The 20555-nt window shown below is 41.9% G+C and overlaps 1 protein-coding gene across 1 annotated transcript; it reads right to left on the bottom strand.

Annotated features, from left to right (window-relative positions):
* Nucleotides 1-15332: 15332 nt before the first annotated feature.
* Nucleotides 15333-18950, bottom strand: LOC130272495 (protein spinster homolog 1-like). Its single transcript, XM_056518344.1, has 2 exons — nucleotides 18752-18950; nucleotides 15333-16924 (listed from the first exon to the last, which is right to left on the bottom strand). Exon 2 carries the CDS (start codon nucleotides 16897-16899, stop codon nucleotides 15385-15387), a length of 1515 nt encoding a protein of 504 aa, XP_056374319.1. The 5' UTR covers nucleotides 16900-16924; nucleotides 18752-18950; the 3' UTR covers nucleotides 15333-15384.
* Nucleotides 18951-20555: the final 1605 nt, after the last annotated feature.

Raw genomic sequence — 20555 nt, 5'->3', positions numbered from 1 at the left:
CCTGTAGTCACTGATATCATTGTGTATTCTCCTCACTATAGAGAAGATGTCACCTGTAGTCACTGATATCATTGTGTTTTCTCCTCACTATAGAGAAGACGTCACCTGTAGTCACTGATATCATTGTGTATTCTCCTCACTATAAAGAAGACGTCACCTGTAATCTCTGATATCATCATTGTGTATTCTCCTCACTATAGAGAAGACGTCACCTGTAGTTACTGATATCATTGTCATTGTGTATTCTCCTCACTATAGAGAAGACGTCACCTGTAGTCACTGATATCATTGTGTATTCTCCTCACTATAGAGAAGAAGTCACCTGTAATCACTGATATCATTGTGTATTCTCCTCACTATAGAGAAGATGTCACCTGTAGTCACTGATATCATTGTGTTTTTTCCTCACTATAGAGAAGACATCACCTGTAGTCACTGATATCATTGTGTATTCTCCTCACTATAAAGAAGACGTCACCTGTAATCTCTGATATCATCATTGTGTATTCTCCTCACTATAGAGAAACGTCACCTGTAGTCACTGATATCATTGTGTATTCTCCTCACTATAGAGAAGAAGTCACCTGTAATCACTGATATCATTGTGTATTCTCCTCACTATAGAGAAGACGTCACCTGTAGTCACTGATATCATTGTGTATTCTCCTCACTATAGAGAAGATGTCACCTGTAGTCACTGATATCATTGTGTATTCTCCTCATTATAGAGAAGACGTCACCTGTAGTCACTGATATTATCATTGTGTATTCTCCTCACTATAGAGAAGACGTCACCTGTAGTCACTGATATCATTGTCCTCTCTATGTCCTATCAGAGCTGTAGTCGCTTGTCAGTTCTACAGTTAGATCAGTGAATCTCAACTCCCAGCATAACCTCACCACTGCATAAAGGGGTACTCTACTGGAAAAAAAAAATTTAATCAACTGATGCTACAAAGTTAAACAGATTTATAAATTACTTCTACTTAAAAATCTTAATCCTTCCAGTACTTATTAGCTGCTGTATAAGCAATTCACAGGAAGTTCTTTTCTTTTTTAATTTATTTTCTGTCTGACCACAGTGCTCTGTGCTGACACCTCTGTCCATGTCAAGAACTGTCCATAGTAGGAGCAAATCCTCATTGCAAACCTATCCTGCTCTGGACAGTTCCTAACATGGACAGACAGAGCACTGTGGACAGACTGGAAAGAACTACACAACTTCCTGTGGAGAATACAACATCTTATAAGTACCGTAAGGATTAAGATTTTAAATAGAAGTAATTTAAAAATCTGTTTAACTTTCTGGCACCAGTTGATATAAAAGTAAATGTTTTCCAGTGGAGTACCCCTTTAAGTAATTCTGGGAGCTGTATATTTAAATGGTGAAAACTTCTTTAACACTTTCCTATTCTGTGGCAACTGGTATATCTGATTATTATACTGGAATTTCTCACAATGCGCTACAACAGTGGTGTCTGTCACAAGAGGCTAAAAACTTACTGAGGGGGGGGGATATGGGGGTGACACCATTTTCTACCGCACCGGGTGACACCAACCCTAGCAATGCCACTGCCAGTGCCCACTGCTGATGCTGCCCTTTTAAAGTAAGTAACTTGCTTGGGGGAGAGGGGGAAAGTTGTAGGAGACCGTGGGAGGTAGTTCAGTGTTTCCCAACCTGGGGGCCTCCAGCTGTTGCAAAACTACAACTCCCAGCATTCCTTTGGCTTTATGAGCATACTGGGAGTTGTAGTTTTGCTACAGCTGGAGGCCCCCAGGTTGGGAAACACTGATCTATCTATCTATCAATCTATTATATATCCATCTCCTATCTATCTATCTATCTATCTATCTATCTATCTCATATCTATCCATCCATCCATCTATCTATATCCATCTATTTATGCATCTATCTATCTTACTCATATCTATCTATCTTCATATCTATCTAATATCTATCTATCTATCTCATATCTATCTCTCTATCTCATATCTATCTATCTCATATCTATCTATCTATCTATCTATCTATCAATCTATTATATATCTCCTATCTATCTATCTATCTATCTCATATCTATCCATCCATCCATCTATTTATGCATCTATCTATCTTACTCATATCTATCTATCTATCCTCATATCTATCTATCTATCTCATATCTATATATCTATCTATCTCATATCTATCTATCTATCTATCTATCTATCTATCTATCTATCTAACTATCTATCTATCTATCACATATCTATCTATCTATCTATCTATCTATCTATCTAACTCAGATAGATGAGAGATAGATAGATAAATAGATATGAGAGATAGATAGGTAGATGGATGATATATAGATAGATAGATACATATATATATATATATATATATATATATATAGATAGATAGATAGATAGATAGATAGATAGATATGAGATAGATAGAAAGATAGATAAATAGATGATATATAGATAGAGAGATGATATATAGAAAGATACATAAATAGATGCATAGATAGATGATAGACAGATCGATAGATAGATGATAGATATATAGATATGATATAGATAGATAGATGATAGATAGATATGATATAGACAGATAGATAGATAGATAGATAGGTAGGAGATAGATGGATATGATATAGATAGATGGATATGATATAGATACATTTATATGATATAGATAGATAGATAGATAGATAGATAGATCAGTTTCCCAAACAGGGGGCCTCCAGCTGTTGCAAAACTACAACTGCCAGCATTCCTTTGGCTTTATGAGCATACTGGGAGTTGTAGTTTTGCAACAGCTGGAGGCCCCCCTAGTTGGGAAACACTGATCTATATCAATCATCTATCTATTATCTATCTATCTATCCAAAAAAATTAGTGCAAAAAAGGTGGAGATTTATTGCATTATCCCAGTGTACAAGCTCCTTGAGAACGGCGACGAGAGGTCGCTGAAACGTCGCTTCTTTTGTACACTGGGATAATGCAATAAATCTCCACCTTTTTTGCACTAATTTTTCTGTGTGCTGCTGGTCTCTTGTTTTTTTCTAGTACAAGTGAACCTCTCACCAAGGTCCACACCCAGCGTGCACCATTGCTGCTCTTCTGGAGGTTTTTTTTTTATCTATCTATCCATCTATCTCCTATCTATCTATCTATCTCATATCTATCTCTATCTCATATCTATCTCTATCTCATATCTATCTATCTATCTATCCAGTTGTAGAAGGAGAGGAAAGCAGCACTCCGGAAGATAAGGTGCGTGAGTGCCTCCTGTTGTAAATCACAGAAAACATTAAAACTTTACTTTTAATAAATCACTCTAAAATATAGACCATCAAAAACCACATATAACAATTCTGGCCTTGTACCTAAATATCGTACATCCAACCAGAAAGGACAATTTCGGTTATACCTTGGTCATACAGACCACTTTTCGCTGCACTGCAACTATGATAAGTTTACCTATTGCAGACTTACAAACAGAAAAAGCAACAACACAGTCCCCGGGTCCGGCAGCAGTATTGAGGTAAATATAGATCATAGAATCAATGTAAACAAAGTGTCCTAAAATAAAGGATGGGTATAAGGGTGGGGTAGGTACGGGTGGGACCTGGGGGTAGCACGGGCTAGATGTAGAGTGCCCCTATGGCTATCCTGACCCTAGGTGATCACCCTGATAAGGGCGGCCCCGCTCCGGAACCTTCCCTGATGTACCCTAGAGACCCTATTTAGGAGACAATTAGGAAAGTGGCCCACTGTCTCACTGGGGCGCCCTATCTGACTTGGTGGACAGGGAGGTTACCCTAACTTGCGGTAGAAGATGTTATATAGCAAGTAGTGCCCCACTGTGGTGTTCATATAAATTTCCCAATGTGTATAGTGTATGACTCAAATTATAGAGCACTGGGCTATGTACCAGTATTTGTGTCTGTCAGGATAACACAGGTTTAAATGGTAGTATTCTGATGCACTGTAACACAGATGGTTGAGGCTAGGATATAGCAAAGATATCTAATCACTGTGAAAATAGACACATAAATATCTACCTGTCATAGCCATGGCAGGTAAGAAATGGCACCACTGCTCCAAAATCACTGTTCTCAACACAGAGCTAGAATGCTTAGTTACTATAAACAACAACAGCAGACATTGATGGCAACTTCTGGTTGTCATAGGCGACAAAAATGGTATACAAATCAACATGGATTTCAATTAGATGACTTTTGAAACCCCATAAATCCAAATGTAAAGTCATACACAACACAGATTAGCCGCTGTGAATATGCACAAGAGAAGGACCAGTGGGATACTTATCAAGGCTGCTAGAGGACCGGAGGACTGCAGTCCCTACGCGTTTCACCCCCTCAGTTCTTCAGGGGACAGATAGAGGGGCGATATGGAGTAAATGGACAATCCCATGATGGCGGATGGAGAGCAGTAAGGTGAAAAACCGCTGATGGCCATGTTGTTCTGTGCCTCCCTGAGATTTAAGTAGTGATACCAGATCCTCCCCTAACCATACTAAGTCCAATCAAACTGCTGTCTGAAAGAGTTGGACTCACCTGATAGGTCCGTATCAGCAAATGTATTGTACTCCGGAAGCGGCGTCAGACGCCGCAGTCCCGCCGCTATGGAGCACGAGTTGCCGGAAGTAAACAGACAGCACGTGTATGTGCGCATCAGATGACCGGGACGAGATGCCGGAAGTAAACAGACAGCACGTGTATGTGCGCATCAGATGACCGGGACCCTTACGTCATGTGATGCATGATGTGGGACACAACTCCCATAGTGGGCGGGTATATTGAATGCGGTCTGATGATGAAGGTAAAGATAGATGTGCGCATGCTCCATACACTGTTCTAATGTCAGTTATAAATATGGACCTGTTGTTGATAGAATTAAAGATACAACGACGTAGGTCATCATTGGTGGTTCATAGTCGTATGAGTAACCACCTTAAAGGAATAAATGGACAAAAAATGGGGATAAGGGGGATGTAGAGGTACTGGCTCGCAGGGTAGACACAGTTTCACTTTATCAAAAATGGGACTTCATCCCCACTACTTCTCAAATAGTCCAGCCTATATACATAGGCAGAACATAGATAAGTCCATTGGTTCCGATTTGCACCAACCGACATTCTATGATAAAAAGGTTATACAAACATTTATACATAATGTAGGATGGACCAAAGTTATGTCCCTCATCTATATAGAAAAATGGCACCATTTTGTGCCAATGGGCATGGAATTTCTGGAAACTCGTGATCCAATGGTACTTAGGCATTATCTGTGACAATGCCTATTAAGGTTCACCTATGCCATAGAATCTATGATTAAGATAGACTGTTTACAGAACTGACCTATTAAATATAAGACGTGAAGGATAGAATCTCATTTAAACCCGATGGGGCAGTGGATCTAAATTTATAGATCCAAAACGTTTCTTTCTGGAGTAGGCGACGATCCAAATCCCCTCCTCTTGGAGAGGGACGCACTATTTCCAGAGCTGAAAAGGAACAGGTTTTTGGATTCCCACCATGTACTTCATGAACATGTCGTGCAATTGGGGTGTCCCGTTGATGGGAGATATCCTTAATGTGTTCGCAGACTCTGCGACCAAACTCCCTTGTGGTTTTCCCAATGTAGTCCTTTGGGCATCCACATTGGCATAGGTAAACTACCCCCTTTGTCCGACAGTTCACGAAATCCCTCAAAAAGAATTCTTCCTGTTGTAAACCTTGGAAAGAGGTCCAATAAGTGTATATCCAAAAAAGAAGCAGGGGCACTCCCGTTGATTCACTGCAAAGTGATGTCTTTTATTCACTCCACCGTGAGCTACGTTTCGACAGCCTCTCGCTGTCTTTATCAAGCAACAAATGGTTATTCACAGTGGGTTTTTATAGTCACGCAGGACCGCCCATCAATAAAGCATGATTGACATGTAAACAAAACGAAATTGTGGTGGTGCACAGTGATCAAGCAAAAGAAACATGTTATACAACAATGTCTCTTTAGCAAAAGTGGGCGGAGGATCCATTCACTCACCCGGCAGATGGCTTCCTGTGCGAGCGGCGGGCATCACGCGCCTTTCCCCGACTTGCGAGGCGAACTCGTGGGAGAGCCAGAAGTGACGAGTAACAACAAACCAGCGTGGACGGTCACGTGCGAAGTCTCTGAGGCAACCACTGGCGTCACTCCCTGCGCATGCTCATGCGGCTGTCGGGGAGATCGGACGCCATTTTTAAGAAGGGAAAAGGTTTTGGCAATGATGTGGCAATCTCCTGGTAGGTATTTCTTGCTCGGGGACCGCACAGGGAGTCCCGGGTACCGGAGCACCCCTGTGTAGTCCTGGGTGGGGTTGTCCCTGGTCAGCCGCCATAGGTAGCCAACCTGGGTCATCCTAGAGCTACCCGTCACTGGAGAAGTGCCAGAATTGGAGCGAAGACGTGAGGTTGAGAGTGGTTAGGGAGACTGTTGTGATGTCCAGTGGAATGCTGATGTTGCGGATGGGAAAGGCGGGTGCCCCCTGTCTGTTGCCGTGTCTGCCAGTAGGAACGAGGGAAATGAGTGAGAGACCGTAGGCCCACTTCTGTGGATGCAAAAAGAGAGAGAGAAGGTAGTTAGTACAAAAAATGTGCCATGTGGGGGTGACAGTGAGAAATAATAATGGAAACTCCTTTTTCTACAACACCGACTATCGCTCCAAGTTCGAGCAAATCTCCAACAAGTATTCATTGGACCTCCTACTTCTACAAATCGAATTTCTTCAAAAAGACGTGGAAACCACCCAACACAAAGTACATGATATTGAAGTCTTACTTAGATCCACACTACCTGATAGCGACTACGAGACCTTCATCTCCAAACAGACTTCCTTCCTGAAAAAACTACGAGAAGAACAAGAAGACACCAAGCGCACCAAATGGGCCAGAGATGAAGCCGATTACAGCAGCGGCAAGGTCTACAGATGGGGGACTCAACTCTCTTCACCCAGAAGGGCTAGAAAACAACGTGACTCCAAACCGGAGTATCCTAAACAGAAACAACCTGCCAACTCTTCTAGCAACAAAACCTCTTTTTTAGAGATGGACGTGCCTACGCAGAGAGCACCGATGACAAAAAGAACTGTCCAAAATATGTGGTAAATATCTCCTCTACTGTACTTAATGATGAACATGTCAATTTAATGTCAAAAGGTCTCAATTTTTGTCTATGCACCAACACCAATTGGTTCCAATTAGAGCTTGATCTAGAACAATTTGTGAGAAAGCTTAGACTCAAAAACTGGTTTTCTGACAAACTCTCCAACACATCAGTCGCTACCACTAGTTCTGACTAGGCGGGTTTTTCATTAAAATCCGCCAACATCAGAACTTTAAGCGACTTTGTACCACCCACTTCCATGCCCGTCATCGACACTTTCCACACCATGGTCAGGAAAGACATTCATCGACTCAAAACTACTTCCAACCAACTCACTCACCCCAACATGACACATGCTCAAATGACTGCCATGACCGAACTGATCCATGACCACAACCTAGTCATCAAACCTGCTGACAAAGGTGGCGCGGTTGTGGTCATGGATCGGTCACAATACCTGAAAGAAGGACTCAGACAACTCCATGATGGCGTCACATACCAACAACTTTCCTCAGACCCGAAATGGCAATACAGTCGGGACATCAAAATCATACTTTCAGCTGCACTCAATAACAAACTCATTGACACAGCACTTGCTAATTACCTTACCGTACATTTTCCCATTACACCAGTTCTATACCTACTCCCCAAAATCCACAAGACCCTCCAAAATCCTCCCGGCAGACCGATTGTGTCTGGCCGGGAATCACTCACAAGCCACATTTCCATCTTCTTGGACAAAATTCTCCGTTCCTATGTCTACCGTGCACAGTCATACATTCAGGACACATGTGATTTTCTCAACAAAATCAAAGATCTTTACATCCCCACAGATTCCACACTGGTCACACTTGACGTCACCAGCCTGTACACCTCCATCCCGCACGAAGGGGGTGTGCAGGCACACAAAATATTCATACACTCTGACTTCACCAATGAGCAAACCAACTTCATCCTTTCCCTTTTACAAATTGTTTTGACCAAAAATTATTTCACATTCAGCGACACCTTCTACGTGCAATTGGTCCGGACCGCGATGGGCACCAACGTCGCGCCCACCTACGCTAATCTATATGTCACACGCCTTGAGGAAGAGTACGTCTATGTGTCTCCCCACTTCGACTATGTTCTGAAGTGGTGGAGATACATAGACGACATTTTCCTCATTTGGACCGGCACCGAAACCCAACTCTCCGAATTCCATCATTTTCTCAACTCCACCTCATCCGGTCTACAATTCACACTCACAGCATCCAAATCCCAAATACATTTTCTGGACACCACCATCATCATCAACAACAACCATCTTGAGACCGACATTTACTCCAAACCTACTGACTGCAACTCCATGCTAAGATTTGACAGCCATCACCCCCGCAGCATGGTCCGCTCCCTGCCTCTCAGCCAAATGATCCGGGCAAAAAGGATCATCAGCTCGGAGGAGAAAGCGGACCATGCGCTTGACAACATGGTCACCAATTTTCTCACAAGAGGTTACCCCAAACACCTTGTCACTGACAGCAAACGCAAAGCCATGTCCCTAGACAGAGACACTCTCCTCAAATCTCAAAACAAACAGCCACAAAACCGACTCGCCTTTGTATCCACCTTTTCGGGCATGTCCCACAAAATATCCAACATAATTAGGAAACACTGGCATCTTCTCCGTGATGGAACTGACAACATTCCAGAGTTCAACAACTACCCAATTATGTCATACAGACGCCCTGCGAATATCAAAGACAAACTCGTCAAAGCTGACGTAACAGTACATAAAAGCAGCCAAAGCTACCTTACCAGCATCAATCAGGGCTCCTTTCCCTGCAGAACATGTGTCAATTGCCCCTACATGACAAAAGGCAAACATTTCACCCACCCCAGTACTGGCAAACAGTACGCCATCAAACAATACTTGACCTGAACAACCCCTTACGTGGTCTACATCCTTCAATGCCCTTGCAATCTCCTCTATGTTGGGGAAACCACCTTGGAAGCAAAGGTAAGGATAACCCAACATAGATACACGATAAGGAAAGGTAAGCTTGATTTACCAGTCCCCAAACACTTTGCAGAACACAAACACACTGAGAAAGATCTTAAATTCACTCTAGTCGATCATGTCCCCATTCTCAAACGGGGGGGGGGGGGGGGGGGGGGCAATCAAACAGCCAAACTCAAAAGGAAGGAACTATGGTGGATATATGAATTGAACTCTCTGAAACCAGCAGGGCTCAACGTTGATTTTATTGTAACTCATGATATTTGCAACGAGCGCTAAATCCAGGTTGTAGCATCTTTTTGTGTGTCATCCCTAAAACGTGTAGGATTGGTTTATCTATTTATTTCCATTATTATTTCTCACTGTCACCCCCACATGGCACATTTTTTGTACTAACTACCTTCTCTCTCTCTTTTTGCATCCACAGAAGTGGGCCTACGGTCTCTCACTCATTTCCCTCGTTCCTACTGGCAGACACGGCAACAGACAGGGGGCACCCGCCTTTCCCATCCGCAACATCAGCATTCCACTGGACATCACAACAGTCTCCCTAACCACTCTCAACCTCACGTCTTCGCTCCAATTCTGGCACTTCTCCAGTGACGGGTAGCTCTAGGACGACCCAGGTTGGCTACCTATGGTGGCTGACCAGGGACAACCCCACCCAGGACTACACAGGGGTGCTCCGGTACCCAGGACTCCCTGTGCGGTCCCCGAGCAAGAAATACCTACCAGGAGATTGCCACATCATTGCCAAAACCTTTTCCCTTCTTAAATATGGCGTCCGATCTCCCCGACAGCCGCATGAGCATGCGCAGGGAGTGACGCCAGTGGTTGCCTCAGAGACTTCGCACGTGACAGTCCACTCTGGTTTGTTGTTACTCGTCACTTCCGGCTCTCCCACGAGTTCGCCTCGCAAGTCGGGGAAAGGCGCGTGATGCCCGCCGCTCGCACAGGAAGCCATCTGCCGGGTGAGTGACCGGATCCTCCGCCCACTTTTGCTAAAGAGAGACTTTTAATGCACTGTACTCCATATAACAATGATTTTACTGCAATACATGGATGGATTATTGCTCACGCCCGTATATACATTGTTGTATAACATGTTTCTTTTGCTTGATCACTGTGCACCACCACGATTTCGTTTTGTTTACATGTCAATCATGCTTTATTGATGGGCGGTCCTGCGTGACTATAAAAACCCACTGTGAATAACCATTTGTTGCTTGATAAAGACAGCGAGAGGCTGTCGAAACATAGCTCACGGTGGAGTGAATAAAAGACATCACTTTGCACTGAATCAACGGGAGTGCCCCTGCTTCTTTTTTGGATATCTATCTATATCCATCTATTTATGTATCTATCTATCTTTCTATTTATCTATCTATCTCATATCTATCTCAGATAGATGAGAGATAGATGAAAGATAGATAGATATGAGAGATAGATAGATATGAGATAGATAGAAAGATAGATTAATAGATGATAGATAGATAGATGATAGATATGATATAGATAGATAGATGATAGATAGATATGATATAGATAGATAGATAGGAGATAGATGGATAGATAGATGATTGATAGATACAAAACTACAACTCCCAGTATGCTCATAAAGCCAAAGACATGCTGGGAGTTGTCGTTTTGGAATAGCTCGAGGCCCCCTGGTTGGGATACACTGATCTATCTATCTATCTATCTATCTATCTATCTATCTCATATCTATCTATGTATCTATCTATTTATCTATCTATATATCTATCTCATATCTATCTATCTATATATCTATCTATCTAATATCTATCTATCTCATATCTAATATCTATCTATGTATCTATCTATCTATCTCATATCTATCATCTATCTATCTCATATCTATCTCATATCTATGTATGTATGTATCTATCTATCTATATATCATCTATCTATCTATCTATCTACAAAACTAAAGATCCAGCGGCACTCCCAGATAAGGTGCAAAAACAAAGTGTTTTATTCCCCCATGTATGTGTGACATTTCGATAGCATCCCACCATCTTTATCATACGTACAGTTGTACATTCTGTAGTCTCTGTGACATCACTGTGCTTCATAATAAACTGTGACATCACTGTGTTTCATAATAAACTGTGACATCACTGTGCTTCATAATAAACTGTGACATCACTGTGCTTCATAATAAACTGTGACATCACTGTGCTTCATAATAAACTGTGACATCACTGTGCTTCATAATAAACTGTGACATCACTGTGCTTCATAATAAACTGTGACATCACTGTGCTCCATAATAAACTGTGACATCACTGTGCTCCATAATAAACTGTGACATCACTGTGCTTCATAATAAACTGTGACATTACTGTGCTTCATAATAAACTGTGACATCACTGTGCTTCATAATAAACTGTGACATCACTGTGCTTCATAATAAACTGTGACATCACTGCTTCATAATAAACTGACATCACTGTGCTTCATAATAAACTGTGACATCACTGTGCTTCATAATAAACTGACATCACTGTGCTTCATAATAAACTGTGACATCACTGTGCTTCATAATAAACTGACATCACTGTGCTTCATAATAAACTGTGACATCACTGTGCTTCATAATAAACTGTGACATCACTGTGTTTCATAATAAACTGTGACATCACTGTGCTTCATAATAAACTGTGACATCACTGTGCTTCATAATAAACTGTGACATCACTGTGCTTCATAATAAACTGTGACATCACTGTGCTTCATAATAAACTGTGACATCACTGTGCTTCATAATAAACTGTGACATCACTGTGCTTCATAATAAACTGTGACATCACTGTGCTTCATAATAAACTGTGACATCACTGTGCTTCATAATAAACTGTGACATCACTGTGCTCCATAATAAACTGTGACATCACTGTGCTCCATAATAAACTGTGACATCACTGTGCTTCATAATAAACTGTGACATTACTGTGCTTCATAATAAACTGTGACATCACTGCTTCATAATAAACTGTGACATCACTGCTTCATAATAAACTGTGACATCACTGTGCTTCATAATAAACTGTGACATCACTGTGCTTCATAATAAACTGTGACATCACTGCGCTTCATAATAAACTGTGACATCACTGTGCTTCATAATAAACTGTGACATCACTGTGCTTCATAATAAACTGTGACATCACTGTGCTTCATAATAAACTGTGACGTCACTGTGCTTCATAATAAACTGTGACATCACTGTGCTTCATAATAAACTGTGACATCACTGTGCTTCATAATAAACTGTGACATCACTGTGCTTCATAATAAACTGACATCACTGTGCTTCATAATAAACTGTGACATCACTGTGCTTCATAATAAACTGTGACATCACTGTGCTTCATAATAAACTGTGACATCACTGTGCTCCATAATAAACTGTGACATCACTGTGCTTCATAATAAACTGTGACATCACTGTGCTTCATAATAAACTGACATCACTGTGCTTCATAATAAACTGACATCACTGTGCTTCATAATAAACTGTGACATCACTGTGCTTCATAATAAACTGTGACATCACTGTGCTCCATAATAAACTGTGACATCACTGTGCTTCATAATAAACTGTGACATCACTGTGCTTCATAATAAACCGTGACATCACTGTGCTTCATAATAAACTGTGACATCATTGTGCTTCATAATAAACTGTGACATCACTGTGCTTCATAATAAACTGTGACATCACTGTGCTTCATAATAAACTGTGACATCACTGTGCTCCATAATAAACTGTGACCTCACTGTGCTTCATAATAAACTGTGACATCACTGTGCTTTATAATAAACTGACATCACTGTGCTTCATAATAAACTGTGACATCACTGTGCTTTATAATAAACTGACATCACTGTGCTTCATCCTGTAATTTGATGTCACTGTGTATAACAACCCTGTAGTGACATCACAGTTTATTATTCTTGAACGCTGACTTCACTGTGTATACACTGTGTACAATGACATCACTGTATAGTTACCCTCTACTGTGACAACACTGCGTTTATTAACCCTGTAGTGGCAAAACTGTTTATTGTCCCTATACAGAGACATTACTGTTAATATTAACTCTGAACTGTGATGTCACTGTATATATTAACTCTGAACTGTGATGTCACTGTGCATATTTACCCTGTATTGTCACTCGCAGTGCAAGGTAAATATGTACAATGGCATTAGGGTTTACAGGCTTAATATATACAGTGATGTCACAGTGCAGTGTAAGTATCAACAGTGATGTTGCAGTATAGAGATAACACACAGTGATGTTATAGCTCAGAGATAATATACACAGTGATGTCATAGTACAGGGATAATACACACAGTGATGTCACAGTACAGGGATAATTTACACAGTGATGTCACAGTACAGGGATAATATACACAGTGATGTCACAGTACAGGGATAATACACAGTGATGTCACAGTACAGGGATAATACACAGTGATGTCACAGTACAGGGATAATACACAGTGATGTCACAGTACAGAGATAATACACACAGTGATGTCACAGTACAGAGATAATACACACAGTGATGTCACAGTACAGGGATAATACACAGAGTGATGGCACAGTACAGAGATAATACACAGTGACGTCACAGTACAGGGATAATACACAGTGATGGCACAGTACAGAGTTAATACACAGTGATGTCACATTACAGGGATAATACACAGAGTGATGGCACAGTACAGAGATAATACACAGTGATGTCACAGTACAGGGATAATACACAGTGATGGCACAGTACAGAGTTAATACACAGTGATGTCACATTACAGGGATAATACACAGAGTGATGGCACAGTACAGAGATAATACACAGTGATGTCACAGTATAACCATCTCACAGCCAGACCACCATGTAATTTCAGCAGAAAATGAAGCAGGGCCTCATGTTCAAGTTTCGCCTAAGGCCTCACAAAGTCTAGAGCCGCCTCTGGTCGGCCCTACCATGGGACCCGGTGGGACCATAAGTCCCAGGTGGCACTTTTCAGGGGCGGCATTTTGCTGCCCCCTTATTTTTTTGTGCCTAGTAGGTTCATGGTAGGGTTGGCGCCGCCGCTGCTCACTGTTCTAAAGCAGCTGCGGGGTATAAAAGCGCAGCGGGCACTTTAGACAGTGAGTCTGCCTCCGGCCGACCGGGGTCTGACGAGGGACGTTGCACAAGTGACGTACTTCTGCAGACCCGCTCAGGAGGACGTCAGTGACGTCACTCGTCAGGCCGCTGCCGGAGAGGAGAAGCGCTGTGCAGGGCAGATAAGTGTGTCTCTGTGTGTGTCTGTGTCTGTCTGTGTGTTTGGGGGGGCTATGGCTACCTAATGTGAGGAATGTATGCTACCTAATGTGGGGAAACTATGTTACCTAATGGGGGTAATCTGTGCTACCTAATGTGGGGAAACTATGCTACCTAATGTGGGGAAACTATGTTACCTAATGTGGGGAATCTGTGCTACCTAATGTGGGCAAACTATGCTACCTAATGTGGGGAAACTATGTTATCTAATGTGGGGAAACTATGTTACCTGATGTGGGGAATCTGTGCTACCTAATGTGGGGAAACTATGTTACCTAATGTGCGGAATCTGTGCTACCTAATGTGGGGAAACTATGCTACCTAATGTGGGGAAACTATGTTACCTAATGTGGGGAATCTGTGCTACCTATTGTGGGGAAACTATGCTACATAATGTGGGGAAACTATGCTACCTAATGTGGGCAAACTATGCTACCTAATGTGGGGAAACTGCTATCTAATGTAGGGAATCTATGCTACCTAATGTGGGGAAACTATGCTACCTAATGTGAGGAAACTATGCTACCTAATATGGGGAATCTATGCTACCTAATGTTGGGAATCTATGCTACCTAATGTGGGGGGCTTGAATGAGCTGCGGCATATGGGAGGCCTTAATAAATAATTAGAAACTTATACAGCAAGTGACATATGGGGGTCCACCTGAGTAAGTGACACATGGAGGGGGGGTACTGAACAATTGATGTTTTGGGGGGGGCACAGGCACATTCTTTGCACAAGGGCCCTCTGCTGTCTGTGTCCGCCCCTGGGTAGAGAATAAGGGGTAAAGTGGAACATAGAACAAATGCAGTTATTTTTTCTTAATTTTTTTTTAATGAAGTAAACGAGATAAAGGTAAGCAATGACTTTTCCTCAGTCTGAAGCGCGGTCCTCATCGGCAGGAAGCAGTGAGGAGGAGGAGGATGACGGAGGTTCTGATTCCATCTCTGCTTCTTTTTCGTCCCTCTCTATATATAGGGCCGTGGCCATGAAGAAGGCCCCTCCGATGACTGCCATTATGGTGCAGGTCATGAGGGCATACTCCAGGCTGCGGTATTTCAGAAGAGGGGATTTGGCATATCCTCGTTCGTAGGTGTCAGATATCAGGCCGATGAGGTACGGGCTGCCGGCATCACCTAGGAGGTGATAGATTGTCATCTGCACGGCCAGAGCTGAAGATCTCCTCCACGGAGTTACTACTTTTAGTATAATGTCAGATATGAGGGTGAAATTTACTGACAGAAGCGTCTCTCCGATGAAGATGAAGATGTTGGTGGCAACGAGGCTGATGTTGCCAAAAGTCAATGCCAACAGAAGAAAAGGGGCGGAGAGCATCATCGCGCATCCACACACAAGCGGGTCTGCCCGTGGGTTGGATTTGCGATATCTTTTACTTATCTCCGACCCTGCTACAACTCCCAGAATGCCGGAAACTACTGTAACCACACCAAATATTAGGATGTCGTGATAGTCACACGGTTCAGCACGGCAAGGGTCCTTCTCTTGTAGGAGTGTTCGTGCGTGGGTCAGGTATGACGGACCCCATACACCTATGGCTCCCACTATGAAGGATACAGCCGTCGATCCCATGGTGGTTAACATGAAGCTTCGATTTTTAAATAGTTTTTTCAGATCTGTCGCCCATTTGGCAAACTTCTGGGATTTGTTATTCTTCTTCCCGTTTGTAGTCGTTCTTGGAAGCTCCTTTGTGACCAAAATCAACAAAACCACAGCTATGAGGCCCAGGCCAGGGGTGACCCGAAACGCCCAGTGCCAATCGCCCCTTGCTGCATCAGTCACTTTGGGCCCGATGATGTATCCTAGTCCGCAGCCTACAGGTATGACGGAGTAAAACACGTTCAGCATGCGGGTCCGCTGGTCACTTGTAAAAAGGTCTGCAATGATGGAGGGGGCGATGGTGCAGAAAGTCGCCTCTCCGGCTCCAACCAGTCCACTCGTCAGCAGGAAGAGCAGGAAATACCCGTCAGGGATGAATGACAGGGTAAGTGTCATGCTCAGCCAAACGATGACTCCTGCGCAAACAGTATATTTCTTATTACAATGGTCGCCCAAATATCCGGCAATTGGTGCAACCAGCACGTAGCTTCCAATGAACAATGTATTCAATAAGCCGGACAGACTAGCATTGGTGTCATATGCTTTCTGTATATAAGGCAGCACCCCCGCCACGCTGGAGCGATTTGCATAGATGAGCAAATTAACAAAGGCGAGGATCACTACGGTGATGATGGAACGTGCGGTGGACATCACGCTTAGAGATGGCAGGTTCTGCCTCTCAGGGATATCGCCCTTTTCTACATCCATATCACTATGGTCCTCCATTGCTTCTTCCTCCTCCTTCAGCAATGGGTCTTGTGGAGAGGCCATGGTCACAGGTCAGAGCCTGAAAACACTAGAGAGAGAGATAAGTGAACACATTAGACAGCATGTCATCATTCCTGTCATTATACAATAGATCCTTCATACAGAGCAGAAATGTCCAGCACAGAACCACAAGATAACACTAAGACCATCGCAGCCTCAGAAGAAGACGCTTCTCTATAAGTGTTTTATATGGAGACGTCTTCCCTGAGGTTTCCAATGTCTGATAACCCTGAACCTGTCCGGTCCTAGTAATATCTGATAACCCTGAACCTGTCCAGTCCTAGTAATATATGATAACCCTGAACCTGTCCAGTCCTAGTAATATCTGATAACCCTGAACCTGTCCAGTCCTAGTAATATCTGATAACCCTGAACCTGTCCGGTCTTAGTAATATCTGATAACCCTGAACCTGTCCAGTCCTAGTAATATCTGATAACCCTGAACCTGTCCGGTCCTAGTAATATCTGATAACCCTGAACCTGTCCAGTCCTAGTAATATCTGATAACCCTGAACCTGTCCGGTCCTAGTAATATCTGATAACCCTGAACCTGTCCGGTCCTAGTAATATCTGATAACCCTGAACCTGTCCAGTCCTAGTAATATATGATAACCCTGAACCTGTCCAGTCCTAGTAATATCTGATAACCCTGAACCTGTCCAGTCCTAGTAATATCTGATAACCCTGAACCTGTCCAGTCCTAGTAATATCTGATAACCCTGAACCTGTCCGGTCTTAGTAATATCTGATAACCCTGAACCTGTCCAGTCCTAGTAATATATGATAACCCTGAACCTGTCCAGTCCTAGTAATATCTGATAACCCTGAACCTGTCCAGTCCTAGTAATATCTGATAACCCTGAACCTGTCCGGTCTTAGTAATATCTGATAACCCTGAACCTGTCCAGTCCTAGTAATATCTGATAACCCTGAACCTGTCCGGTCCTAGTAATATCTGATAACCCTGAACCTGTCCAGTCCTAGTAATATCTGATAACCCTGAACCTGTCCGGTCCTAGTAATATCTGATAACCCTGAACCTGTCCGGTCCTAGTAAGATCTGATAACCCTGAACCTGTCCGGTCCTAGTAATATCTGATAAACCTGAACCTGTCCGGTCCTAGTAATATCTGATAACCCTGAACCTGTCCGGTCCTAGTAATATCTGATAACCCTGAACCTGTCCGGTCCTAGTAATATCTGATAAACCTGAACCTCTCCGGTCATAGTAATATCTGATAACCCTGAATCTGTCCAAGTAATGGCGGATTATAAGAGCTTGGCTGTATGGTCACTGGGCCATGTGAACGTCCTACTGTAGATACAATTGGGCTATCCTGCTATATACATTTACTAATAATGAACCTACCCCATCTCATTGGGATCTATCCGTCCCCTATATGACTTTCTGCCACTAGTTGATTTGAAAATTTTCCCTTTCGGAGTACCCGGAGTATTTCTATTGTTAGTACACACAGAATTCTATTATATACTATTATATTTCTGCCCTAATCTTTCTGTTATTCTTTTACTACACCACCAAATCTTTCTCATAGACTTATATCTTTTAGAACTTCATGAATTAGGACTCTTTTTCTTGGGGGCTTTTTTGGGCATAATTGCATTTTAGCAGTTTTGCAAGAAAAAGCTCTGGACATGATACTATCTGTGCGTTTTATTATGTTTAATGTCTAAGCCAAGTATTGTCACAATGCTATGAGGAATATAACTTTTCTTATTTCTTTTGGAAATTAATTTCTTGGTTTTTTTTGCCCAAAAAAAAGCAACAGCAATAAAAAAGAACTGTCAAACAAAATGCCTTGTGTATGTATGAATAGAAGAGGCTGAGACTTACCTTGTGGTTCTCTCTTCAGACAAGGAACGGTCAAAATCTTGAATTCTCTATCGCAAATAGAAACTCTCTAAGAAACACTTTGCACCACAGGTTGTGAATGCAAAACACACTGAAGAGACTGCAGCCGGCGCGCACCTCCTTGTACAGCTTACGGTGACATCATCACAAGCATGTGTGACATCACAGGGTTCTAAACCATCTTCAGGTATGTGTATATCTGTATAGTCAATGTGAGTAGTCGTATTAGTCCAGTGATGCAGATTGTAATACCTTTTTTATTGGACTAACAAAAAAAGGTATTACAATAGAGCGATTCAATGTCGCAAGTAAGCCTCTACAAAAGTTTGTCTCTACAAAATTCTGTTAGTCCAATAAAAAAGGTATTACAAGAGACTGCAACATATTTTTTGATTTGTGTGTGTATATATATATATATATATATATATATATATATATATATAGTTCCAAGTAAAATGCTGTGGCACTCAAGGTATGGTGAAAAAATGAAAACTATTTATTCATCCCAAATGTGCAAAGAGCAACGTTTCAATGGTCTCACACCATCATTATCAAGCCACTTGGTGTGAGACCATTGAAACGTTGTTCTACTCACGCTTTAGGAGTGCTGCTTTCTTCTTTGACATATATATATATATATATATATATATATATATTAATATACACCTAGAAATACATCAAGTACATAAAAACATCTTTTAGAAAAATATTTCTCCAGGCCTGCCGAGTATATCCCCGTACTTCACAGTGTCTTCTTAGTTTATATATTTTAATCTTTTGACCTTTTAACTCCACTAGGACCAAGGGCATCCTGTGACTTAAAAGGGTTATCCAGGCCAAAACTTTTTTATATATATCAACTGGCTTCAGAAAGTTAAACAGATTTGTAAATTACTTCTATTAAAAAATGTTAATCCTTTCTTTCAGTACTTATGAGCTTCTGAAGTTAAGGTTGTTTTTTTCTGTCTAAGTCCTCTCTGATGACATGTGTCTCGGGCAACGCCCAGTTTAGAAGCAAATCTCCATAGCAAACGTCTTCTAAACTGGGCGTTTCCCGAGACACGTGTCATCAGAGAGCACTTAGACAGAAAATAACAACCTTAACTTCAGAAGCTCATAAGTACTGAAAGGGTTAAGATTTTTTAATAGAAGTAATTTACAAATCTGTTTAACTTTCTGGAGCCAGTTGATATATATAAAAAAGTTTTTGCCTGGAATACCCCTTTAAGTTTGAACCGATTATTATTGATATATGTCATGAATGCATCAACGGTCAGATGGTCGGACGACCAAATGATGACCACATCGTCTACATACCTCCCATACCATGCGAGGCATGTGGAAAATGGATTGGTGTCAGAAAAAATAAACTGCTCCTCCCACCAAAAAACAAAAAGCTTAGCCCGAGCTGGTGATGACTTTGCTCCCATTGAAGCACCCGTGCGCTGCAAATAAAAATTGTTACCAAACATAAAATAATTGTGTTTTAACACAAAATCTACCACCTAAATAATGTAATGTCTCAAATCCACAGAATATTTAGAAAATCTCATCAGTATATCCGAGATAGCTGATAATGCCAGGTTTTGCGGAATACTGGAATAGAGCGATTCAATGTCGCAAGTAAGCCACGACAGAGAATCGCTCCATGTGAATTTAGTTCTTCTGACCAGGAGTTTACTGAAAATTCAGATTGTTCAGATACCACGGACACTAGCGGAGACTCAGAACCGCAATATGTGAACACTCACAAGAATCGCAATGCGAGAAGACAGTTAAAAAACGA

Source organism: Hyla sarda, chromosome 5, assembly GCF_029499605.1.
Source record: "Hyla sarda isolate aHylSar1 chromosome 5, aHylSar1.hap1, whole genome shotgun sequence".
Taxonomy (NCBI): domain Eukaryota; kingdom Metazoa; phylum Chordata; class Amphibia; order Anura; family Hylidae; genus Hyla; species Hyla sarda.
This window is presented reverse-complemented; position numbering and strand designations above follow the sequence as displayed.